Below are 26,708 nucleotides of genomic sequence, written 5' to 3'. Positions count from 1 at the left end.
AAAACACACTCTGGAGTAATTCTCAACCCCACTCCTGTGTTAATATTGACCACCCCACCCCCCCAAAAAAAATTCCTGCCACAGATACTTTCTGTTCCTTAGTTAGCCACATGTAAAGAAACCTTAATTTTTGATACTGATGCTCTTATAGTTAAGACTCTGTTTTGCATCAGGTGGGCAGCACGTTGTCTTGCACCTTCTCTGAGATGTATCAAAAGGACTGCAAGCTTTTAGGCAGTGTGGTGCAAAATACACATGAAAATCAGAAGCAGGACTTATGACAAAATAAATGACGGCCGTGATAAGAACTCACAACATGAAACAGATGTGTGATAAAAACACATATCATATGCATAAATCCTATAATTTAAATGTATACATATATGCAAGCCCATGCAGTCTTATGCAAGATGGATGGAGAGGTATGGATTAAATGCTCAGATTCCCCAGGTGCCTCACTGTCATCAACTTGCAGGGAAGTATTCTGGAGCCATGTTCCTTTTTTTATTGATTTGAGTATTAGCCAAAAGCAAATGGGGACTGCTTTTAAAACAGAAATGAAGAAAAATACAAAAGCAACTATGTACTGCCATTGCTGTATAGGGACCAAAATTTGTGACATGGGAGATCTCTTCTGGGTCTCTATTTCCATGAGTGTTATAGGCCAGTAATGCCATGTATAATCTTCACTGAGATTAAGGAGCTGGATTTGAGATCTCCCCTGACGAAATATTTGACTCTGAAACAAAATGCTGAGTGCCTTTCAGCTGAGAAATTTAAAAGATTTTTTTTTTTCTGATCTAGTAGCTTTTTTCTTGTAGGGTCATTCTTCAGATTCAGATTTTGGAAACTAGAAATGTTTGAAAGCATGAAGAAAAGGAAAACTGAAATCAACAAGAAATGTTTCGTCTTAAGCAATTTATAGAGTTTGGAAAACCACTATTAAAAGTCACAGTCTATATGGCTCCCGTGGCTTTGTTAAACAGAGACCTCTCTAACATTCAGGCTCTTTGTTATCCAAAATTGTGGAGGAGAGCCAGAAGAGAAATGTATTTAGAGTATGGAAATACACAAAGTACTTGCGTAGCTTGCAAATAATTCATCCCAGAAAACTAACAGAAGGCAATAGAAAAGCCACAACTAAAATGTAAAACTTAGTGACTCTTTTTGCCTCTTATATGAGAATGCATTAGTGATTGTTGATGAACAAAAATAAGATCAATATTTGATATTAATAAAATGCTTATTTATAACATGATTATTACATACACTCATATTCCAGTGGTGTTTGAAGACACGAGTATCTCAGCATATTGCAGGAATAGCTGATGAGGCTGGGATGCGTAACTCAAAGAACAGGCCGTGGCTGAGGATCTAGAGTGGGTGGAGGGGGCTACGTTTTAGCCCTTCAGCCCTACATACGCATGCACCTCCCAGCTGCACTTCTGACTCCTGGCTGACTTCAGCATCTTCCTTCTTCGAAAACTTTGGTCAATCCCTTTCTTTAATGCTAAATCTATTCACATGCACTCTTTTTTGATAGCAGCAGTAATGCAGACCTTGGAGCTGTACACTCAGGGGTGTAGGTTTTAGGCATTGCTCTACATAGCCAAGAGTTGTCAGGATTCCGTGAGTCTGAAAAAGGGCTGAGGGAGTGCAGTTCAGGACTGCAAAGCTTAGAACCATCTAGCTTCAACAGTACGGAGATATGAAAAGATCGGCCTGTTTTGCTACATAATTTTGGGTGCTCATGAAGAGTTGTATTTTCTTCTTGTGTTGGAGAGAAATCTGACCCCTGCTAAACTGAAAGTGAACCTGTACAATGAAAAATGTTAGCTTTCAGGGGAACAAAGTGACGGAGCATTCAGTGAGCAGTCAGTGAGGCAGGAAATGGATTAGCTGTTTGGGGATATAAAACAAACAAGGCTTTTGCGATTTGCTGTTGAGTAAAGAGAAGGCTGAAGAAAGCGGCCACCATCTTAGTTCACAGGTAATGCTTTGTTTGAATGTGAGCTATTTGTGGAACTTGTAAAGCCTGTAATTTAAAAATAATGATCTTTAATAATGCTTAGGATAGCAGCTGCAACACTTAATGGTCAAATTAAACTCAAATGTAGCAGTGATGGAGATTATGTAAATTTGGTGCTATCCCCTAAATCTCCCTCCTTTGTCCTCCAGAGCGCTGTCCTAAGGTATAGATCACACCATTTCCAAAAGTGGGGAGGAAATGAGAGCCATGGAGGCTTTAAGCTTGCCCAAGTTACATACTAAGGCACCAGTAAGCCTAAAATAAAATTTGTATCTCTGAATTTTAAGCCCTGTACTTTAAAGCACTAAACTGTTCGCCCACTGTGCTGGTTAGTCATGAGCTTTTTTGATCCAGTAAATTTTGTTTGTGTGTTTCTGTATTAACAGTTTGCCAAATCATCCCATGCGCTATGTTTTTTTTTTAGAGCAGTGACAGATTTGGCAACATGCATTTAATAGGTGATTTTCTTCATATTCTCTATCTCCTTTTGGAAAAATGTTTTCTCCTACCTTCTTACAGTCCTAGTTCCTTGAACCACAGTTTTTATGCTTGCAGTAGTTTTAGTCTTCATTTAAAATTAACAGCTTTGTTTTGCCATATCCTTTTATATTTTATTTGCATATTTAGAAATTTTTAATCAAAAAGGAGTGGGAGATGGTGAGAGAAAAGGGAATCATATTATTCAAAAGCCAGGCTTTCTACTTTTGCAGAAAATCATCTAGAGGTAATCCTTTCAGCCTAGCTTTGATAAAGCCTCAGATAGACTGCTATTTCAGACTTTGGCTGACTGGAGAGAGTGCAGAGGAAAGCTATGAGAATCATCAGCAATCTAGAAAACTTAGTTGAAAAATTGGTTTTGTTCTAGAGAAGAAGGGAAGTATAACAATCTTCAGGTAGGTAAAAGACTATGAAAAAAGGGTAGGGAATAACGTATTCTTCATTGTCCTGGGGGCTGGGCGGGGGGGCAAGGGGGGGGAAGTTAGAGGAATTGAGTTACATCAAGAGCAACTTGAGGTACGTATTAGAATAACCTTCCTAGTGGCAAGGGTAGTCATTCATTGGGATAAATTGCCTGGGGAGGTTGCAAAATCTTTAGAAAAATCCAGTAGGCAGAGATGAGAGTCAAGCAAGATTTAATTGATCTGGCTGTGGAGAGTGGGAGTGGGCCAGATGATGTCTGGCAGTCCTGCCCAGCCATATTTTCTGTAGTTCTGTTATACAGGTCACCACTTACTTGTACCCAATAATTCGTTTCGCTTGAAAAGCAAGTTGAAGTGATGAAGATTTTTTTTCTTTCTTTTTTTTTCTTTTAATTCAGCCTCTAGTAAATTCCATTTTTCACTTTATTTCAACCTTGTAAAAGTTGTGGCGTTTTTTTTTTCCTTCTTTCTCTTGATTCCTCAGTATGTCTTCTACTTCATTAAAGAGCAATGTAGTGTTTATAGCTTCTTCCACATACAGGTTATTATCAGGCACAACTGAGTAATCCAATACATATTTTTCTCAAATAACCTGGGGCTATTATCTTGATTGTAAAAAGATGCCCCAGACTTCGAATAATATTTTTAGGTCCTTGCTCTTTTGAAGTTTGTTAGTCTCTTAAGTGTGGACATGAGAACTGGCTACAGTAATCCAGTAAGACATCTTTATTCTCAGCATATACTTGGTATTTCCCTGTTAATTTATCAAGAAAATTTCCCTTTTAAGTTACTGATATGTCAGCAACAGTTTCAGCTAGTAGAGTTCTGGATTTGCAGCTGCCCAGATCTCAAAATGCTTTACATAAACATTGACTAAACTATTCTTCATAACATTCCTCCAGCTCAAGTAGATAATTAACTGTAGTGGGAATATGACATGTTTCACTCATAGAAGACAGCCTGAATTTCTGGATACCACACGACCTATCTTGTGTTTCAAGTGAAATTGCTACCTACTTAGAAAGTTTGGACTTCTTGTCTGTTTGCATTCTTTACAATGGTGATGGTATCTTTTATAACCCGAAGAGGTGTATTAACTCCTATATTTGCCCTTGGACTGCAGTGCAGACCCCCTGAGCTATCCTGTCCACAGATACACTTATAAGCGTAGTGCAGTGGAAAACATAAATTCACCTTTCATCCCTACTACAAGTGCCAAAACAAATATCAGTTGTTACTCAGCTTAGTGCTGCTAAGAAAATGTTCCGCTTATTGTTACGTCAGAGGCAAAGACTGCCAAATCTGTAAGAACAGAAATGTGGTTCAGTGAAGTATTTGAAACATGAAGGGCAAGATTTATTGTTATGTTCCTGAGGATATGAAGCGGTTAAGAGGGGGAAAAAAAGGCTCTGATTTGGAACTAGAATGTGACCCCTTGTCCACAGTATGCTGGTGAGGCAAGTAGAAGGGTTAAGGAGGAAAATGGGTTAAAAGCCTCAGCTATCTGAATAGAGGAGAAAAGGGAAAGGTGATGGAAGGTTCTGATTGTTAGTGTTTCCTTGAAAAAATTTAAGAAATCCCTGTGCAGAGAAAAAAGTTAAGAGATTTAAGGAATGAGTTCACAACTGCAAAATGGTATTTTATCTAAGGATGTGAAACCTCATTATATTAGAGAAGTAGAGTTTTAAGGTAAGAAGTTTGAACCTAAGAAGGAGCAGAGAATCATAGGATATCTCAAATCGGAAGGGACCCATCAGGATCATCGACCCCAGCTCCCTGCTCCTCGCAGGACCACCTAACACTAAACCATATCACTAAGAGCCTTGTCCAGACACTCCTTGAACTCTGACAGGCTTGGTGCCATGACCACTTCCCTGGGGAGCCTGTTCCAGGGACCGACCACCCAGAGAGAGGAGATCAGCACCTCCCGCTCCGCTGCCCACCACCCCCCCAACCCGCGGGGAACACGCAGGCAGCCATGAGGGCACCCCTCAGCCTTCTCTTCTCCAAGCCGAGCAAGGCAAGCGACCTCGGCCGCTTGAGTCTTGCCCTCGAGGCCTTTCACCACCTTGGCTGCCCTCCTCTGGGCACACTCGAACAGTCTGATGTCCTCCTTACACTGAGGCGCCCAAAACGGCACACAGGGCTCGAGGTGGGGCCGCACCAGTGCGGTGTAGAGTGGGACAATCAATCACCTCCCTCGAACAGCCAGCTGTGCTGGGCTTGGTGCACCCTGGGACACGGCGGGCCCTTGTGGGGGCCGGGGCACGCTGTTGACTCATGTTCAATTTGCTATCAAATGGATAGAATGACTTGATTGGAGAAAACTTAGAAATGCACATGAAACAGCTTGTTTTTCCTTCTGAGACAAGTATTTTCAAAACAGGTTCAGGAAAAAGTAGTTTGAGACTCTCAGCAAGTGCCATGCATCACAATTGATAACTGGAGAGATGAAAAAAATGCATCTCAGATGCAATCAGAATAAGACTCAGGCAAATTATGTTTTGTCTTCCTTTGAGCTTAGCTGTAGAGGAGTTGTTTAACTGAAAATGGAAAGAAGTAAAATACAGTAAATATACAATACAACAAAAATACAATAAAGAGAAAATTAGGATTCCTTAGGCCAAATCTTACAAGCACAAACACTCTGGAAATAGTTTATCACAGATGCCAGAGATGATCTTATGTATCTGTTGATAGCCCAGCATACCGGAGAGGCAGGACTTCTGAACAATTTGTTCGGACTTGTGAATCCAGGTCATGTGTCTGCTTGGAAATAATCCATCCTTCCTCAATAGCCCATGCAATCATAGGGTGTCCATAGTTTACCATCTTTCTTCCAAAGCATGTCATTTATATCCGTCTCTTTTTTGTCTGCTGCCAGCAACTTTTCAGTTCTGTATCTAAACATACAGAATCATGGAATCACAGGATCATTGAGGTTGGAGATCATCTAGTCCAACCCTCATGCTGAGAGTGGGGTTTCATTAATGCCCTGGGCCATGTCCCACTGGGTTTTGAGTATCTCCAGACTCCACAGTCTTTCTAAGCAACCTGTTCCACTGTTCACCTCTTCAGTGGAAAAGGTCATTAATGAAGTTATTAAACAGCATTTACCCTTGGGCTACTTCAGTAGTGACTAGCTCTCAGCTGGACTCTGTGCCACTAATTGAAACCCTTTTAGCCATGCATTTCAGCCAGTTTTCAGTCCACTTCACTGTCCACTTACCTAGCTTGTGCTTCATCAATTTGTCAATGAAGATTTTACATGGGACAGTGTCAAAAGACTTTCTAACTTTTTTTCAGTACTGGGCCTTTGCTTCGATACTCTTTTGAAGACCAAAAGATCTTTTGGCACATTTGGGTCCATCTCATATTCTCCGGTTTATTATTTTTTGGTAGGTTAGCCAGGGATGTACTGAGAAGATATAATGGGTACAGATCCTCACATCCCAATCAAGGGAGTGATGAGTGTGAGTCTGTTACTTTGTTTGTGAAGCAAACTGGTCCTGGATGGGCCCTGTCTTAACTCAGTGCTGCAATCCTTTCGTTTGCCGCGTGGTTTAGAATAACCAGTTGAGTTTCTGAGAAAATATGTGTCTCTGAAAAAGCCTCACCTATATAGCTTATTCACACGAATCTATGTTCTCGTTTTGCTGAAGTTACAGTTTTTCCAAGAATCATGTAAAAGGTGGCTCCTTGCCATTTAAACACCTAGCTCCCTACCTTATGTGCAGTACTGCCTATTTTGTCGCACATAATGAAGTGTCAGAGCCAAGCACAAATATAACTGTCTTCGTGCTTGCGTGGCTTGTTTTAAACTGCAATATTGCAAATAAACACTGTCACTGCATGCAGTCTTTGTGCTATCTTCACTTGCTACTAAGGGTGAAACAAAATATTCTGAGTACAATTAGGTAATCAGAAGTTAGGACATGTCCCTTTTGTCACCCATAAAGTAGCTAAGAGATCTTTTCTGCTGTTGAGCAGGATTTCAAAATATTTTGGAAAGACTACTGGAATAATGGAATAATTTTCCCTGTCTTATTGTAGTAGAATTCTGACTTTGTCACATGGAGATCATTTCCACTTGCTAATACCTTACCAGGTGTTTTGAAACAGGAATTTGTCGGTAGTCCTTGGTAGCTCACTTCAGTCAACAGCTGCCTTAGACTTTACAACTTTGTTTCAGTCTAAGCTGTCCCTTTATTTTTGGAGAAGAGAGTTGTGGCTCACTGGTCAATTACTCTCTCTGAAATTAAGAGTTCTTTTGAAAATCAGCAATTAAATCAATGTAAGACTCTTTATAGAATTATATATAAATGGGACACACCACCAGTTAGATTCTCAGCCTGATGAAATGTGAGCAGGCTCTTTCTGCAAAGTGGGATATTAGAACTTGGCTGTGCATATTATGGGGTAGATTAGGTAAAGATTCACCATGTATGGATCTGTCTAGTCCTCTTGTTTCATGATGTGAACCAGGAGAGAACCCTGCTTACAGGTTTCACTTCAGCTAACCACACATAGGATGATTTATTTTAACTTTGATTGCTATTGCATATTATTCTTGCTTTTGCATGGAAAATGCCTTCTATTATTTTCAAATGTCTGTTAAATTTTTCTCTCTGTTCAGCTCAAGGATTTTCTCTTTTGGTAGTTCGGGGCGGGGGGCATATTTTCTTTTTTTTTAATACAAATGCAGAGGTGACGCTTAGCCTTTTACACATTGCACTGAGGAAGGATTCCTGAGAAGTATGATGAAATTTTCACTCACAATCACATTTTGCTTTAAATTATTTGTTGTTTAGGGACCTATCCATCCATTAAAATGATACATATAAAGGGAAGAAAATTCTATGGGTACAAATGAAGATTCCTGCAGTTCTTTCTTAAGCCAGTGCTGGTACTCAGTCAAGGAAAACTCTCTTTTTTTATGTATTCCTTTCTTCTTGTTAAGGCTAGGGCAGTGTGGCCCTAGGCATTCAGTCTCAATGTACACAGCATTTCTTTAGATGTTATTTGTGGGTTTTTGCAGAATGATTTCTTTTCATAATTATTTAAAGAGCCTGATACTATGAAATCTGGTCGTCTTTTCATAGTCCTACCCACCAGAAACCAAATTACTATGAATTATTCAATTAATGTGGGCACCATGGCTGACTTTTTTAAAATGCTTTAAAAAGCTGACTTGCATCCTTGGGAAGAAGTAACCTTCCATGTTGAATTAATGTTATTTTTATTTAAATATAGAAGTACTACTAATTCAAAACCGTTTTAGATGCTGCTACTATGCCAAATATCATGGGAGTGATAATGTGCTTAGGAATTCTGGACATAACAGATGACGTACTTCTTTTTTTTTTTTTTAACAGCATGCCATCCTCCTGAGACTTACACACTGTTGTTTTAGAGAAAAAAGAAATGTTACTTTCTTAAAATTACCAGTGTATAAGTTACTACACTGTAATTTATTGTCTAAAGCAGTAGTAGTGAGATACTACTCATCCATGCCCTCTTCTTGGTGATGCAGAGTTTACTTCCAGTCCAGCTGTTTTCCACCACAGAAGTGCATTGAAAACGAGTCTTTTCATCGGTCACCCTGACTTCTCTTTGCCACTTAAATCGGTGTGCGTGCATTTTAATGTCAAGGTTAGCGTGGGATCCTGCGGCTTGGCAAGTCCCCAGTGACACCAGGAGTTTCGGGCAGCCGCTGCTGTTTGAGCGAGAAGCCCAGGTGCTGCGCTCAGGGCCGCCGTGCAGGCTGCCCAGCTGGTGGCCTTCCCCCAGGGACGACAGTGCCGGGACACCCGTTCGGATTTTGGTGTGTGGCCTTCCCGCTGCCAGTGCCCTTTGCTGTTCCAGGACTCATCTCTTGTCTCTGTTTCCCCTGATTTTGCATAGGTGCTGGGATGGCTGGAGAAGGTCACGATTTGCAGTTGAGCTGAGGGAGGCGTGAAGCATCATCCATCCCCTGCTGACATTTGAGGTAAAGTGATAACTTTTATCTTACCTGGAAGACTTTCTTACGGATGTTGGCTAAGCGGAGTGATCAATAGTATCCTGTAGCGCTCTACAGATAATCCTCAGATCCCATGATTCGTTCCTACAGAAGGTGATAATGATGATATGCAGTATACAGAATTCTGACTGGAATCCAATCGTCATATTTTATTACCCCAAACAACAGAGATATTTGAATTAAGGCTGTCAAATTCAATCCCAATGTAAATTGATGGCTTCGGGCCCATTTCTGCCAGTCTCTAGTAGCCAGCATTTGAGACAAAGGGCTTAGTAACTGGTAGAAGTGCTTAAAAGCCATTTTTCCTTGTCGGAGAAAAATTATTTTACTGTATTTTAATGACCCATTTCTGATTTATAATGTTATTTAAAGTATTAATTGCCTGACTTTTTAAATACACAATGTTGAAACCAATGGAGGAAAAAAAAGCTGTATTTTTCCAGGGAGAGGGAACATGAAAGTGCATATCAGAACATTGTAGATAAAAAATTCTGGTTTAAATGACACTTAAATGACATCTAGTTTGAATGTGTGTGTTGGGTCTAATTCATATCTGGAGTGTATTACTGAAAGCTTAATCAGATTACAGTCGGGTAAATTTGAATCAAGCATCACAGAAATACACTGTAGTATAAGGGATTAGGATCTATGATTGCTTATTCATTGGAACTGGAAAGCTGTTATCTGGTGTTAAATGGCTGCATGAGACTTTACAGCTGCTATCTGTGTGCTATAGCAGTTCTATGAGACTTAACTGGCTATTCCTGTCTAAGTGTACACAAATGTAATGTCATTAAATAGAAGAGAAATTCTAGAGACTTTTTGCTTTGGTTGCAATAACAGTAGGTAAAACTTGCCACCCTATGTCAATATTTTTAAAGTTTCTGAAACCAGATGGTGGAACTCCAGATGCATTCATTGCACCATGGATCTCTGCTTGGGAGACTTGTCTAAGGATATACCAATTCCACTAAGAAAATAAGAAGGTCAGAATAGTGAAAAGTTACTTGTAAAAATGCTTGTAGAGTAGGCATAACTTAGAGTCACTAGGGAACTCCTCAACCAAAGCCGCCTTTGTTGTGGTTACCGTGCCTTCTCATACAGAGTTAAGCACACCTGAAAATCAATTTATGAATGACTTCTCTCATTTTGTAGCTGAAGCATGGCAGCACAACCATACAGAAAGCTGCTTCTGTGCCCTGTTTTTCTGGATTTTCATGCCCAGCGAGCCAGTCAATCCTTAGCTAAGCTGCCCATTCCCGATTCCTCTGCGAGCAGCGGTGCAAGAAGTGTGCCCAAGACTGGGAGCACAGAGCTTGGATGTGGGGTCTGGCCTCACTTCTGAGCTCTGCCACGGGCTCACTCAGGAGTTCTGCTGCCCTCTGTAACTTCACCGTGTTTCAGCTTCCTATTTGTAAATGAAGGCTAATAATTCTTAACTTCCAGAAGGGACCAAGGCATCCGGATCCTTAGGAAATGCTGTTAGTCACACAGGGACTGTCATACTTGATGTGATATTGACACCGTGTTACCAGGGGAGAGTACAAACCCTTTGCATTTAAGCGTGACCCTGGGCTTGAAAATTGATAGGATAGTGGGTGGTAAAAATAATTTCTGTGGTGCTTTCTCGCTTGGTATTTTCCACTAACTAGAGATAAAGAACATTTTGGCACAGGGAAGAGCAACTAACTTAATCCAAGGATAACGTGATCATTGGGGAGGGGAGATTATGCTGACCAGATACCTTGAAAATGACATGTCTGTAATTTATATTACCTATGCCAAGTTAGATTTAGATTAAGAACTGGAAATGTGATAATTGTCCCAATGTAGATCAATTAATGGCTTAGCCTTCATATATTTGCCTTTCAGTACACGTTTGACAATACCAGCTACAGACTCAGCCATCTGGAGGCAAGCTTACTGTTCAGCTCGTCTCTGAAATTGAGACATTTAATGCATTATGCACAGTAGGAAATGTTCATCTGCACATTTTCTAGGCTGCAATTAATGAAGTGTTCTACCCTGAATGAGGTTTTTGTTTATCCTAAATGAATGTGTAACATTCTTTCCTTAAAAATTAAACAGATGCCTTGTTGTTTCAAGTCCGGGATACTGAAAGTGACCCATAGATGTGGCGAGAGTAATTTGTGCCTCATTGACATTTACAGTCCCAATGGAAGATAACACATGAGGCACAGCTTTAAATAGCTTTTGACAGTGCTGGTAGTTCTGCTGAATATGCTGGAAAAAAAAATTAGTATCTGGCCAAAAGCAGCAGAGGTGTTTATAAAATAACTGCTGTAAAATATTCCAGTAACCATAATTTCTTCAGCTATTAACGCTTATCCAGGTACCAGGTCAGCACACCTCTCTGTCCTATAAATAAAGCTCTGCTAAGTTGCTTGCTGTGGGATACAGCATACAAAGTACATAAACCATTTGTGGTGCTGTGAGAGCCTGAGAAAATCTAAGAGTACAGAAAAAAAATTGACTGTTCCTCCAGTCTGGAAAAAAACTTACATGAATACAGGGCTTCTCCTTTTGAACAGCCTTTGAAGTTCAGGGAAGGACTTGCCTACACTGTAAATGTCAATAATACAATAAAAGTATCCATTGGTTAATACCAACATGCTGTAATACTTTTCTCATCAGGCAACTTGTTTGGTGATGTTAGGCTACCACAAACTAGGTATCCACCACGTGTGAGTTATGTCTGCTAGTTTGTGACTGGGATCAGATCCAAATCCTTTGGTTGATTGTGTTATGAATAGATCAGAGACATGTATACTTAACTAAAGAAGAACCCCAAACCACTATGGTTTTTTGTTTGGGGTTTTTTTTTTTTTTTAGCTTTATGGCTATTCCTGATACTTTTGCTTTATCAGTTCATATAATTTGAAGGGTTTGGTTTTTAGCATTTAATGACACAGTCATCAGTAGGACTGTATCATTAATTTGCTGCTAAATGAGTTAAATTCTGCTGCTGTCAAGTCATATATTACTGCAGATTTGAAATCAAAGTTAAGATTCAGTTTGAACAAGTCTGGCAAACGCAGGTATTATATCCTGGCAAAGGGCTACAGGCAGTCATATTTTATTAACTACTGTGCGTAAAATAGAAAGGAAACTAGGAATGTTAACATTAAAATATACTGCACAAAGTATTTTCTTAATGGTCTTTTTTCTTTTAGAAACAATACTCTGCAGTCATTGGTAGCCACTTTTATTCTGGATCTTGCTTCTGAGTAAAGTACCTCATAAATATGCTGTTTGAGAATTATTAGTGAAAAATATGTTTTCCAGACTAAATATACTACACTGAACCAGTGAGAAGAATCAGATTAGATAAATCTGTGGAAACCTATCCTCCCACACATGGCTCAGCATGCTTTAAAAATGCACTCCAGCAAATCAAGTCTTACACTGTACTTACTACTCTAGGGTTTATTATGCGTGACTAGTAAAAATCCATATAGTGCAATCTTTGCAGTAGTATGTGGGAAGTAAATCTGGCTTTTGGAAAGGCTAAGCTCAATATTCCCACTTAGCTGAAGTGGTCCTGTTGTTAGTTCAGCAACATCAGACCGTCTTGCCCCATCCACCCTCCCTGTCTTACCCTGTCCACCCTCTGTGCCCTCTCCGAGGGGAAGCAGCTCATCCCTTTCATCACACTTTGCAAGCAAATCTCCTCTTCCCATCTCTTTTCCTCATGAAGGCAGTTGCCCTCTTACTTCCATCACTAGCAGACATCAATAAATAGGAAAAAGGAAAGGAGGGGAGCAAGGGGTTGGAAAAGCACAGCTCCCCATATCTCCCTGCACCGATGGTGGCAGGAGGAAGCCAAGCTCTCCTTTGGGCTGTGGCTGGCAGAAAAAGCTGGAGGGTTCAGGCAGCCTTCATGGCTTTAAAAGCCATTTCTCATCTCCTCCAGGCAGAGGTGACGCAGGCTGGACGGCATCATTTCATGGGCTAGATCTGGTTTATGAACTACATGCCATAAATAAAAACCTACTTAAAGAATCCAACTTTTGTTAAAGAAAGAAATGCTAGTCATCTTTTTCAGATGTTTCTCTGTAAAGCTATACCATCATCTCTATTAATTTGTGTTGCAGCTCCCTAGTAACAGCTGCTTGTTAACATATCACATGACTTTCAGCCACACCAGTAAATTAAATGTAATATTCCCATCAGGACAAATCTTTCTTGAGAAAAATAGCTTTGGGGTTGTCTCGAATCAGATAGTTGCATAAAAAAATCACACACTGCATGATACAAGTTTCCTACTGTTTCTGTAGTGATACTTCAACTTTTCAGGCTCAAAACTGTTCTCTAGATCCTTTATCAAACATGTATGTAAGTATACCTAGCAATGTCTATAGCAAGATTTAGAACAAGTATCTATATCAAAGGAATGCACGTATTTTAATTAAGACTTAAAATCTTAAAAAAAAAAAAAAAAAAAAAGAAAAACAACAAACAAACAACCTTTCCTCTAATATGGAAGAAAAAGACACAGGGAAGTTAAAACACAACTGCAAGCTCTAAGTTTTGAGGACTTCCCTACTCTATAAGGGTACAACTATTGAGTACCTCCCTACCAGCTGAGCAATTCAGCAGAAACCTGGCTGACCCACAGTATGTGTTTTTCTGTTGGTTTTATATGTCTACCATCAAGCATGTCTGAGACTGGAAGAAAGCCTGCTGTCCTAGGGTGATAAAAACTCAATTCCAGGCCAGCCAAAACCATACCCTTCTTAGCCAAGAAATTAATTTGTAGACCACCGAGTAACCCTGCAATTAATTGTTCTCTGCAGCTCATAGAACGGCTGACATCTGGATTCACTTTCTAAGCTATGAAAGGACTACAGACTTTGAGGGCTTGAGGTTGTTTCTTCTGTGACTAAATCACCCCGGATCAATTTATATTCAGAGCTAACTGGTTGGTAAGCTGTCAAAAATCTTTGCAGACTATCACATTTAAAATCTCTGAAAGCAGCAACAGAATAATATCTTCCTTGAATGAACTATACAGAGTCTTTCTTTTCAGTTTATGAGTCCAGTCACCTGTTATCAATTCTGATTGCTGAAGAAAAACTTACATGCAATTAGTGAACTAAAAATCAGGACTAATTTATGCATCAGGGCAATTAAAAACTCGAAGCTCTGTCTGCTGTGATATTCCACAGTTTTAGTAATGTTGGGAAAATTATAATCTATGCAGAAGTGATTTTTCTAATGCTGCCATGCACTTTGTAGTAGAACCTAAGAGCAGTCAGTCTCATCATGCTTATTGTGAATGTGGTTCCTTACACAGGACTCAAGTGTGATTAGTAAGTGTCATACATATTTTAGGACCAGATGATATCATCGTTAATGACTTGTTAAAAAAAAAAAAAAAGATATTTTTTTTTTAATATGGTGCCATGGTTTAACCCCAGCCAGCAACTAAGCACCACACAGCTGCTCACTTGCTCCCCCACTGCTGCCGGTGGGATGGGGGAGAGGATCGGGGAAAAGAAGTAAAACTCATGGGTTGAGATAAGAACAGTTTAATAGGACAGAAAGGAAGAAAATAATAATGATAATAATAACAATAATAAAATGACAATAATAATAACAAAAGGATTGGAATATACAAGTGATGCACAATGCAGTTGCTCACCACCTACTGACCAATGCTCAGTTAGTTCCCAAGCAGTGATCCCCCCAGGTTATATACTAGGCATGACGTCACATGGTATGGAATATCCCTTTGGCCAGTTTGGGTCAGCTGCCCTGGCTGTGTCCCCTCCCAGCTTCTTGTGCCCCTCCAGCCTTCTTGCTGGCAGGGCACGAGAAGCTGAAAAATCCTTGACTTAGTACAGACATTACTTGCCAACAACTGGAAACATCAGTGTGTTACCAACATTCTACTCATACATGAACCCAAAACATAGCAAGCACTATACCAGCTACAAGGAAGACAATTAACTCTATCTCAGCCAAAACCAGGATGTAAAGTTCCCTGTGATATTAAAGTTATTCAGTGTAAGAGCCACAAAAAGGAACAGTCGTACTCTTTCCATTGTACACCAACACTTTCCACACATGGTCACACGGATGAGACTAAAAAGACTGCAGTTTAGTCCACAGGGCCCAGTGTTGAGTGGGATGATTACTGATGCGCTGATTAAAGGGAGAGCTCCAGCTGCTGAGGCTCTTGCTGACAGGTTCCTTGTGCAAGCAGCTGTGCTCCATATTTCAGTACAAAAATGGGTTCTGAGGCAAGACTGCTGGTCAGGCTTCAGAGGAGTTGGGTATTGTGCTAGAGCAGGAGAGCCCCCAGCAGAGTTTTACAAAACTCTCTGGCCACAGTGCAATGTTCTCCCCATTAGTCTGCTCGTTTTCATTGTCCTGTGTGTCTAATGTAGGTCCTGAGATCTAGCTTGGTATGGGATTTATTTTTGTGAATAGCCCTCACAAAATGGGTTTTAGTCTGAGCAATACCTGTGGTAGTGGTGGGTGAAGGCTCAGGCTCTCAGCTGCTCCTCAGGGCAGATACCTTGTGAAGTTTGTCTGTGAACATCTATTTCCTCATGGTCCAGTGTAAAATAACAATAACAGCAATGGAAAAATGTGAATGCACTAGTCTGTTTCAATAAAAAAGTTGAATCTGCTCCAGAGTTTCACTTTCTTAATGAGATAGTTGGTAACATGAGGGAGTGAATGCAGAGGAGGGAGTCCTAACGTGCGTGGAGGCGGACGCGCTCTCCATCAGCCAGCCAGCCGGCCTCACACCGAGCAGCTCTGTTGTTTGTAGCACCCGTTGCCGAATATCCCATTTTGAGTTGATCAGTTCAGAGTTCATGTGTTTTATCTGTGATGTCTAAAAGGAAAGGTTGCAATGCAGAACTGTGATTGTTTTAGAGTATTGGGGTTTTTTTTACACTGGCCCAGAAATGTTTTACAGCACTGGAAATATCATTTAATAACTTTATGTAAAGTGTGAATAATTATCTCAGTGAAAAGTTTTTCTGTGAGTAAACCCACATTTTTTAGTACAGATTACTAGGGCGTTGGTTCTAGATACAGACTCAGACATTTCATTTTCCTTTCTTGCCATGATGTTTGATATTAAATTGATGCATTATACTTCTTCAAACAAACTGGAATATACTTTTTGCTCATCTAGAGAAATTCTCTCACTTTTCTTTGCAATTGATTATACAAATAGCAAAAAGCTGAATTTTGAATTTTGTCTTTTGGATGACTGTTATCTAAGTATTATTAATAATTTAAAAAAAAAAAAAAGGAAGGAAAAAAGCCTAGGAAAAATTACCACTGTAGTTGACAAAAGTGTTTATAGCCTGAAAAAATTACGACTCATAAACTGGCCTGGATCCTCTTCCTTAATGATACAAGTACATGTAAAGCTGAGTATCAGCTCAGTAATTCACAACTGCACGATAGCAGCTAAATGTTGCAATTTCTTTCAGCTGAGATGCATCTGTTTTGCTGCTTTGATGTGTTTTGGGGGCTGAAAGGCAAAGCAAGTAATTAAGTCTTTTCCAAGTTCAAAATTTTCTATCTGTGCAGTAGATAGAAATTTAAGACTATAACTTCGATGTTCTTTTAGGAATCCTCTTCTGACAGAGAAGATCTACTAACTAGTCTTACAGCTAAGATCCTCCCTCTGTGTACTTAGTCCACTAGGTTACTGCTGTCAAAGCGTGACAGATTTTATTGTAAATAAAGAATTGATGTGCCATATGCCACAGCCATCCTTGGACTTTGTAGCCCAGTTCTTGGAGTATGACTTTATGGCTGGATTAACCTAGAACAGCTTTCAGTACAAGCCCAGAGCAATGTCCAAATTCTGGATTCACTGAATTGCTCCTTAACCACATTCAAGAACTGATAACCATTTGGCCTGTTACTAGTTTAAGTGTAGTTTAAATCAGAGTAATTAGCTGACACATCTATCCATAGGAAAAAGAAATCAGCTCTGGTAAAAGTATTGAAGGTGTCTATTACAATGGAGATAAAAATAAATTTGGTGTTAAAATGAAGCTTTCATATAGTCTCTATTCCAAAACTGAAAGTTTGTTTAGGAAAAAAAAATAATCAATTTTTCTAAAGCCAAAGTGAGCAATTAATTTAATAGACTGCATTTTCAATTTTAATGCTTGAAACTGTTATAAATTGCTGAGCTTACATAGAGCTCTAATTAATAATATGAAATTGCCTCTGTTGCATAGTTTTAGTTTGTCATAATGATGTACCTTTTAATAATCCTTAAATTTGCATCAAACCATGTAGAATAAATGCAGCTTTATGCCAGAGTCCTTCATTCTTTTTCAGTGGTGCTTGTCTTTTGTTAGGTTTTTTGTTGGTTTTTTTTTCTGAAATGTGCCCTTTATGAGATTTTTTGTCTTTTTTTTTTAATTTGCAGTGCATAATTTCTGCTTCTATGGTATTATTCCTTGCTCTTTTCATACCCCAGATAACCACACACACTGGGTGAATGGTGTGTAATTCATATCAACTGTGACAATTTGTTATTTCTGTTTCTTAACACGGCTGAGGATATAACCCTGACAAGGGTTCTATAAAAACAGGCATTCATCCAAGTGCTGATGATGACTCAATCAAGCTGTAATATCAGCAAGCAAGAGAAGAAGTCTTTAGGTCTGTGGCAGTTTTAGACTGTGTTGATTGGAAGGGCTGTAACTCATTTCATCCGCAGAATGACTCTGCTGTTGTTATTCAGGGGAATGAGGGTAAGCAGGCAAAGTGATTTCAGCTATGCATGATCAGCCAAACCAGTGTGAATGTTTTTACACAAGCACAGAAAGAAATTTCTTCTTGGTGTCACTAATCTTGCCGTGAGATAGCTTGTAAGGAATATCCCCACTGTGAAAAATAAAGGCCTTTCACCCAGAAAAATTCTGCAAGGGTATGTATGTATGTATTTAGTACTTGCATAAACAAGGTTCAGGACAGATCTGGAGAGCCTGGAGTTACATTCCCTTCCCAGCACTTGTTCCTACTTGGTGGTGGATGTAATGATGTGTATTCATCTGCATTGCACGCTCTTGTGTCCTTGCCTGTTTGTGATCTGATGGAATGGTGAAACATAACAACGTACAGAAAAACTCCTCAGTTTAATCCTTCACTCAATAATTTTGTGGTTCGGTTCTGGAATAGCTGCATATGTGCTGCTTTGTCAAGCAGTGCTAAACTGGAGGAGGTTACAGGGGAAAAAACTCTCATATTTGGAGTACAGCAAGTTAATGGAGATAGCAAAAGCAGAAGTCCCTTCATAAGGCACCATTTAATGGAGTGTAATGTCCTTCTCCTTTCTTCAAATCCTTTCAGGTTCAGAAGCTATCTAAACCTGAAGATCTCAGTTCAAACAACAGCAAAACTCCTTATGGTTTACTCTGAGTGTTAACATTGTTACCTGACTAGAGTAGATGCAGACCACTCAGTATGCTGTGACTAAAGTATTTCTTTTCTCAGGGATTTTCTTAGCCGCGTTTCGCTTGTTTATGCTATGTTCACATCTCGCTGGAGAGATGTCATGTTTAAATTCACTTGTGATTGACCTTACTCCAACATCGCTGTAGAAAAGGGCCAAGAATTTTTTTTTTTAATCCTTTTTATAACTCCTGGCTCCCTTTCTGTACTGAAGCAATTAGCCTGAGCTGACCTCTAGGCAAATGTTCCTGTGGTCAAGTTTCAGCTGGCTTGAGGACAGTCAGCTGCTGTAATTCTTTTTTCTGGTTTTAGCTCTCTTCATTCTTAAAAACTGCTGGAGTTGGGTAAGCTACAGCCTATTATTCCTTAGAATAGTGTCTATTACAGGCACTGAATTTTTTTTTCTGTTAAATAACAGGGACTTTATTAGTGGCATTTGTCTTTCATATGCATAGAGGGGTAGGTGTTGGGACGTAGATGTTACTAGATTGTAAAAGGTCAGTTTTGACAGAGAAGCTGTCTCTTGCTGGATTAACACTGCAGCCTCTGAACAATACTGTTCTTGTTGGCAGCGAGCTTGCAGGAGTGTCTTAGAGGAACAGCAGCGGGTGGTTACAAGACAGATTTGTGAGAACTTTCTGCAAGGCAGTAGTTGTCTAACGGTGGGGCAGATGGCAATTCAGAGGACTCTTCTGTCAGGAATGTTATTCTGTATCACCAAAAGCAGTATTGTGATGGGACAGCTCCTGCTTTGCACCAGATTTTCTCCCACAAGACCGGAGCCATGGCAGTGTAGCTCTCCCTTGACCTCCGATACCTCTAGAAGTGGTAGTCGTACCTGCAGCCCAGCAGAGCTTTTGGTATATGTGCTGGATGCAGAGAGGTCACGTAGTCCCTGGTGCCTCACACCCTTTGCAGAGCTCCTTTTGCCTGGGAGAGACCTTGAGTATGAGCCCTGTCCCAAGGGCGCTGGGTTTGAGGTCCAAGGAGGCTCGCACAACTTGCCCTTTCCAAAAGCTGTTGCACAAGGAGTGGAGCATGGCCCATCTGTGTTTTCAGATGAGACCAGTTATCATTTTTAAGCTCAGTCCTGTCTGCATTGGACATGTTCTTATTATACCTATTGGATTTTTCTCCCACATGTAACTTGTCTGGACAGATAACTCAATGGAGGATCCCACGTGGATGGATTTAGGCAGAGCAGAGATGCTGTTGCTTTGCTTTGCTAAGATAGTGGCATTTGTGAGAATCCACAGAAGAAGAATCATCTGTTTCTATACCACATTTTACTAGCAGAAAGGCAAGGGATTAAGCAGCAATTCTGATCACCTTCGAGGTTTAGGAACACACATTAATCCTATGCCCTGTTTCAGAGAGCCAGATGTTTTAGTCAAGGTCTGTGGCTCAGCAGGGACTTTCCCAAGCATTATAGAATTGCTCTTAAACAAGTAGTAGCTGCTGCTGGAGGAGTGGCTGTGTCCTCCCCTCTGCCTTGACTGCTCACTGCCATGCCTGTGCTGCCCCAGCTCTGTTCCCAGGGTGTGTCTTTGTGGAGTCCTGATAAACCCAGTAAGCAAACAGATTTGTTATGATAAATGCTTATGGATTAATTTAGCTGGAACAATTTCCTGACAGAGTGCGCTGCATGCAGGTATGTAAACAAGTCTGCCAGTGCAAGAAGACAAGCAGTACTGGAATGGGATTGTTTTCATCTGCAGCAGCAGGACCTTATTAAGTTCAACGTGATTGTTGACCTCTGGGATGTATTTCCAGGCTCCTGGGCTGGTGCTCTGGCTGTCAAACCACTCTTCCTGGGAAGAAGCTGAGATGGCTGCTGGTCACAGCGCAGGGATGGAGGGGATAGCCATGCTGTGACAGCTGCACGTGGGGGCTTATCCTGGTCCCACCACGGAGTTGTTTGGTGCTGTTATAAAAAACGAAACGGTGTCCACAGATGTGCTCTGAATGACGGCCTCTGTTGATGACATTTGTTCTCACAGAACTCCTGTGAAGGTTTGGGCTTTTCTTGTGGCTGTTAGGCAAGAAGTAGGAAAGCTTGAGAAAAGTGGTAGGAAGATCAGCAGAGACTGGTGGACACAGGAGAGCAGGGAATTGTGAATATAGAGACAGCACGGGATGCCTGGGTATTGCAACAGGGAGAGGGCAGGAGGGCTGTAAATAAAGTGACATTGTGCTCAGGCCTGTGAAAGAGAAAACAAAAATTTAGGGAGAGAGTGGAAGGGCTGAAGGGGAGGCGGAGGGGCTGTTCGATGGGGTAGAAATCATGTAAGAGGAGAGGAATTGGCAAATACAGAGAAGCATTTCTGTAGAAGATTTATTAATAAAAGACAATAAGAATCCTTTAAACAAGAGTACAGATGGAGCAAGGGAACAATTGAGCTAGCTGAAAACGTAGCTGATCTCAGATGACCCTCATGCTGTGCCAGTGTAGCTCCTTTCTGAGAGTAGGAGGATTGTTGGCCTGTGATTTGCTTTATGAACTTTTTCCCAGCCCTGTGCACTCCAGCAGCTGCAGCCTTCGCTGCTCCTGGTCCTGCTCCCCAGGCTGCCTCACTCTCGCACTGCCCCAAATCCTCACTAAATGTGCCGCCAGCCTCACCGTACCCCTTGTTTCCTCCCTGTCCACGTGAGAACGGGAGAGTCACCTTTGGAGAGACCCATATCTGCTTGGCCAGGGGAAAGTCCTGCCTGGCACCTGGCAGGTCCCCACACCTCCCCCAGCTCTTCTCTCTGTGCAGCTGACCTGTGCCCGCTGGGACTGGCTGCGGGGTGCCTGGGTGGTGCAGCTGGGCATCCCTGCGGTGGTGTGGGTGCCGTGGGGAGCATCTCCTGGCTTGCCTTTGCAGGTCTGGGTTAGACTCTGCTTGCCTAGAGCAGTTGGAATAAATGCCTCCTGTACAGAGCCTGAAACTTGAGAGTTATTGAGCAGTTGTGTTAATAAGGTTGTGAAAAAAACCTTCTGATTTTCAAGTTTTGCACTAAACAGCGTGAATGAGACATCTGGAGTTGGTAATAGTTTTGGTTTTTTTCTGTGGTGTGATTCAATCTGTTCTTGTAGGGTAAGAAAATTAAGGAGGGAATTGTCTTTTAAATTCGGTGTTACCATAGTTTTACATACTCGGTGTGTTTGTGTTTTTCTGACTAAATTCAGACTTTGCTAACTCTACTGGGAGACTGACTAGTTTTTGATACCCAGATTTGACAGCATTGGTTGTTAATTGGTGACACCCACTTAGAGATTGTTACTCATTAGTGGGCTTGCTTGTTTGGACACTTGTGATTTAATCTCCTATTAGATGAAGAAAGAAAATGTCTAATTGAAAACACTCCAGTGTAGAATCAAGGTTTGTCATACCAATTTACAGTCAAATGTGAATGTGGAGCTATTTCTCTCTCTCTCTCTCCCCGCTGCCTCACTGAACTGGGATGTCAGTGTATCTTGGCAGTTTTGTGCAACAGAACAAGAAACTGCTGCCTGACTGTTGTTGCAGCGTTCACGTTCACTTTGGTGTTGTACCTTTGGTTTTGAAGGTCTCCAGTAATCTCTGTGCTCCACTGGCATGGTGCCATGGTTTAACCCCAGCCGGCAACTAAGCACCATGCAGCTGCTCACTTGCTCCCTCCCCCACCCAGTGGGATGGGCGAGAGAATTGGGGAAAAAAAAAGAAAGTAAAACTTGTGGGTTGAGGTAAGAACAGTTTAATAGGACAGACAGGAAGAAAATAATAATAATAATAACAATAATAAAATGACAATAATAATAACAAAAGGATTGGAATATACAAGTGATGCACAATGCAGTTGCTCACCACTCAGCAACCAATGCCTAGCTAGTTCCTGAGCTGTGATCCCCACCTGGGCCAACTGCCTCCAGTTTATATACTGGACATGATGTCACATGGTATGGAATATCCCTTTGGCCAGTTTGGGTCAGCTGTCCTGTCTGTGTCCCCTCCCAGCTTCTTGTGCCCCTCCAGCCTTCTTGCTGGCTGGGCACGAGAAGCTGAAAAATCCTTGACTTAGTACAAACACTACTTAGCAACAACTGAAAACATCAGTGTGTTACCAACATTCTTCTCATATATGAACCCAAAACATAGCACTCTACCAGCTACAAGGAAGACAATTAACTATATCCCAGCTGAAACCAGGACACATGGTTGTAAATGGTCAGGTAGTAATCCATGGTATGTATGTATTCCCCCTACTACATATGGAGACCTCATGAGCTTTTTGGGGCATGGTACAATTTTGTGCAGAAGGCTGCACTGCCTGCAAGTCCAGCATATCCCAGCTTCTGCCTTTCCCTGTTGTTATCAGATGCTGGTGATAACGGCAGGAGGAAAGTAGTGTCCCTCAAACAGGATTGTGTGATGGGGTTGTAGTCTATGTGTGTGTGGTACAGGTGAATTAGGGAGAAGGAGGAGTGTGCTTTCTGGGGAGGTTGTAAAGGCTTGTGGGGTTATGCTTGGGTTGTAAAAATTTGTATGCTTGGAGGTTGTAAGGTGTTCTGTGGATGTGCTTGGGTCCATCAGAAGGTGCCTTCTCAGAAATGATGCAGGTGGAAGTTTCCAGCGTGAGACAGCCTCCATGGCAGCCCCGAAGAGCAGCACAGCAGCTGGGGTTACTCTCATTCTTGCAGCCCCACAGCTACTGATGGCCTCTCCGCTCCCGGTGTGCTGCCTGCTGCGGCCGTGGCCATAGGTACTAAGACGGTGTTTCTTTGCCATTTGGCTTTGTGGTGTGGGAGCTGGCTTATTAAATGTCATCACTGCTCTCAGCTTTACTGCATGTAGTCCTAGACCAAGGAAGGTTATATGTGGCATGCAAAGATGAATGCAGCTTCAGAGGAGCATGAGCTGGAAAGGGGATCATCATATCTTTGTTCCCTAAAAGAGATACCGTTCTTTTCCTACTTTCACATTTAACCTAGGCTCGTCATTGGGATCCATCCCCCAAAGGCTGCTGTGGGGGGAGTGTGGCTACTCCCTAGAAGCACTCTAGAGATTGACAATACTTGATTTTTTTCCCCCTCTGTATTAAATGAACAAGAAACCCATAAGCTAGTTCTCCTGTAAAAATAGTATTTACTCTCTATCCTAGACTGCAAGATGATGTATGACTTTGTGAGGCAATAAACCGTAAACTAAATACACTTCTGGTTTAAATCCAATCAGAAATTCAATAAAACTAGATAATCATTTAAATGTCTTGTCATATTAGTTAGTAATATTAGTTTATAAAGAAACTGTGTTATTTTCTTTTGTTATTACAGAATCAGAGGTATGGATCTTCGGAATCTTCTGTTTACTTTGGCACTGGTCTGTGCAAATGACTCATTTTCTGCAAGTGATGGTAAGTTTTATGATACCTCTCTGTGCCTTTGTGTGTGTACATATATATATAGCTTTATATAAAGAGTCTTTTTATTTTATGTGTGTCAGGTCTGTGCAAGTTCCTTGACTGCATTAAGCTGGGTACATAATGTGAAAAGTGAAAAATACATCAGTTAATCTTGTTGTAAAGATAGTGGATGAGATTGAGAGAACTTGTTGCAGCATTTCATAGTCAGCGTTAGATGTATGATGTGTAAACAGGCTGGATCAATGTTGGTGTTAGATATCTGGATTTTCTTTGCTCAGGTACTGAAATTATGAAAGAATTGTATGGGGTTAATTTTTTTTATAGAAACTGGTGGGTTTTTTCCTTAACAAGTCTTTTTAGTATATTCATATGTTAAGCATAGAACTATTTGGAAGTACAGAGGAAACATTTTAAGACTGTACACTTTGGGTCTGAGGCCAATATGAACATGTTTCATAAGAAATACACTTAGAAATTCTTGAGTAGAAGTTATAAAAGGGATTTGAAAAGAACATGTACCCTCAACCAGCCAGCTGGCTGTGGGTAGCCAGCAGAAGCCTTTTTAGCAAGAAGAAGCTCTGCATGCATATCCTGTGGTGTTCATGATTCAACAGATCTGCCAAGGATTCACAACCACTGAATGTACCTCTGGCTTTCCACAGTTGTTCTTCTTCCCATCCTTATTCACCTCAATTCTTCCATCTTCTGAATTAAATGCCAGGCTGGAAAGTACTTGGTCCAGCTGAGCTTTCTCTGATGCTTTTTGTTGTTGCAACCAGCAATGATTTAGAACCATTTCAGTATCACCCGGAGGCCTGTCCTGACTCTGGTGGGTCCTCTGGGACTAGTCTTTTACTCATTTAGAACAAAAAATTCCCATTAACTCCAGTGGGACTTTTACATTGTGTCAGACTGATCTGCCTACGCGGATTATGATCTGCTCCTGTAAACAAATGCAACTTAACCTGGTCTGCTCTGTCTTGTTCTGGCCTTTGGAGAGAGCAGTAACAATTTTCCATAATTACTAATTTTATGCAAACGTGTCACCACTTCTCCTGGAGCTACAGAGCAGCTGCAGAAGGGTGGCTCCTTAAGCACGTGCCCCTCCTGACCTCCTAGCCAAAATCAGTGTTAGCAGAGAAAGTCAGAGAGGGCAGTTTAACGAGTAATATTGGAAAAAGTCAGGTGGAAACAGCTTCCACAATAAACTGTAAATAAACTGACACATTTTTTAATGAAAATTTCTGATATCTCTCAATTTCTTTTTTTTTTTTCTTTAGCTCCATACTTCAGTGTTACTGAATGCCAATTAAATACCTCTAAAGTCACAAGCCATGTTTCATTAGCCTTTCTAGTGTTAGTTTTAGAATATGGTACTAAACCAAAGGGCTATGGCATAGTTACCTCTAGTCATAACTGTCCTACACTTTAAAGGTATAATCTTCCTCTTTCGCCCTGATACAGTTCTGTATTTTCTTCAAGTTGCATATTTAAAATTTCTAGATACCCATATTTGCAGAAGCACTGGAGAGATATAAGGAGTATTACTTTTTTGTTAATGGAGACATTAAGCTGAAATAAGATACAATTAGAACTCAAATGATCCGTTTTCAGAGAATTCTTCCATAAAGTTTTTTTGGTTTGGTTTTTTTTTTTTTTTTTCCCCCATTAAAAAAGGGGTTTGGATAGGGAAAACAAAAGTTTCTGTTTATTTACTTCTATGTGTGTGGCTCAGATGCTTGTCCTCTGTGTTACCAGGTAGAGAATCTATAAGATTCTCTTCTCCCTTGCTACTTAAGGCTTTTTCTTTAACATTTACCAAATTTAGTTTGAGTTCCTAGTGTATCTGACCATTGAAGGCAATGCATGAATGAAGTTTTCACTTTTGTTCCTTCCTTTCATTTCCTGCTTCCAGTGATCCTTTCATTCTGCAACCTACATGTCCCATGGGAAATGAGTGTGCCTAGTTAAGAAGTGTGTAAGGAAGTGTGGGGCAGTGAAGTGTTTATTTTCATATTAGAATTGGGCTGAAACAATGTAAGGCCTTTATTTAATGTGTTTTGACTCCTCCTCTGTCTTCTGATTTGGTTAAAAGAAGAGGAATTTTCTGACAGGAATTTGCAAAATAAAGCTATATACTCATTTTTCCCCCTTTGTGTACCAATCTCTTTAGTTAGACCTATGAACTGAAATAAAATTTGCAAATTCCTCCTTGGTTCTGCTGAAATGTGGAAAGTCAGTATTTCACAGTGAAATATGATACATGTACCAGCTTCTATTCATTGCCTTGTACAGAATGGTTAGTAGAACAAAAATGAATGTGTCCTGACTTGATCCTTCCCCCCTCAGTGTCTGCATTTTACAGTACATTCATTCAATAGACAAAAATAATCCCTGCCCAGATGCAGTCTACTGGACCAATTGATTTTTCTTTCAACGTTTAAGAGCATATGAAGATTTTTTGATCCTTGGCAGATGAGGTGTAGTCCAGATGTCCTAACTTTAGTACAAAGCTGTTATAAGTAAAACTTAACCACAACATCACCTTTGTGTGACTTTGTCTGTACTGATGAAATAGTAACTTCCATGAGTTTACCTTCAGAATCAAAAAATGAAGAACATTTTAATTGTGTTCCTGTGCTTAAATCCAAGACACAATACTAAATATATATGTCCTGATTTGCTGCATTATTAAAGAATTGTGTATGAAGGGAACAGAGCTGTGTTGTCCCGAGAATAAATTTCTAACCACTAAACTGCTTCTGATGCTCTATTGTATTTATTCTGAGTAGGGAAAATGCTCAAGCTGAGAGAGTCAGACAAGAAAGTGTAAGTTGAACAGGAATATGTGAGATAACAGCATGAGAGAACATCCATTTGCCATTCTTGC

At 40.6% G+C, this 26,708-nt stretch overlaps 1 protein-coding gene across 3 annotated transcripts in view; it reads left to right on the top strand.

Annotated features, from left to right (window-relative positions):
• GHR (growth hormone receptor) overlaps window positions 1-26,708 on the top strand; it is a 130,863-nt gene that overhangs the window by 38,253 nt on the left and 65,902 nt on the right. For 2 of the 3 annotated variants that reach the window (XM_030005810.2, XM_030005811.1), the window contains exons 2-3: window positions 8,854-8,938; window positions 23,730-23,809. In XM_030005810.2, the coding sequence (XP_029861670.1) occupies window positions 23,740-23,809 (70 nt within the window). In that variant the 5' untranslated portion in view covers window positions 8,854-8,938; window positions 23,730-23,739. Of the gene's footprint in view, window positions 1-8,853; window positions 8,939-13,788; window positions 13,918-23,729; window positions 23,810-26,708 lie in introns of all 3 variants that reach the window. The other variant, XM_030005812.2, reaches the window with a different exon arrangement.

The sequence above is a fragment of the Aquila chrysaetos genome, chromosome Z (assembly GCF_900496995.4).
Source record: "Aquila chrysaetos chrysaetos chromosome Z, bAquChr1.4, whole genome shotgun sequence".
NCBI lineage: Eukaryota > Metazoa > Chordata > Aves > Accipitriformes > Accipitridae > Aquila > Aquila chrysaetos.
Note: the sequence above shows the minus strand (reverse complement) of the source record. Positions and strands in the feature narration are given on the sequence as shown.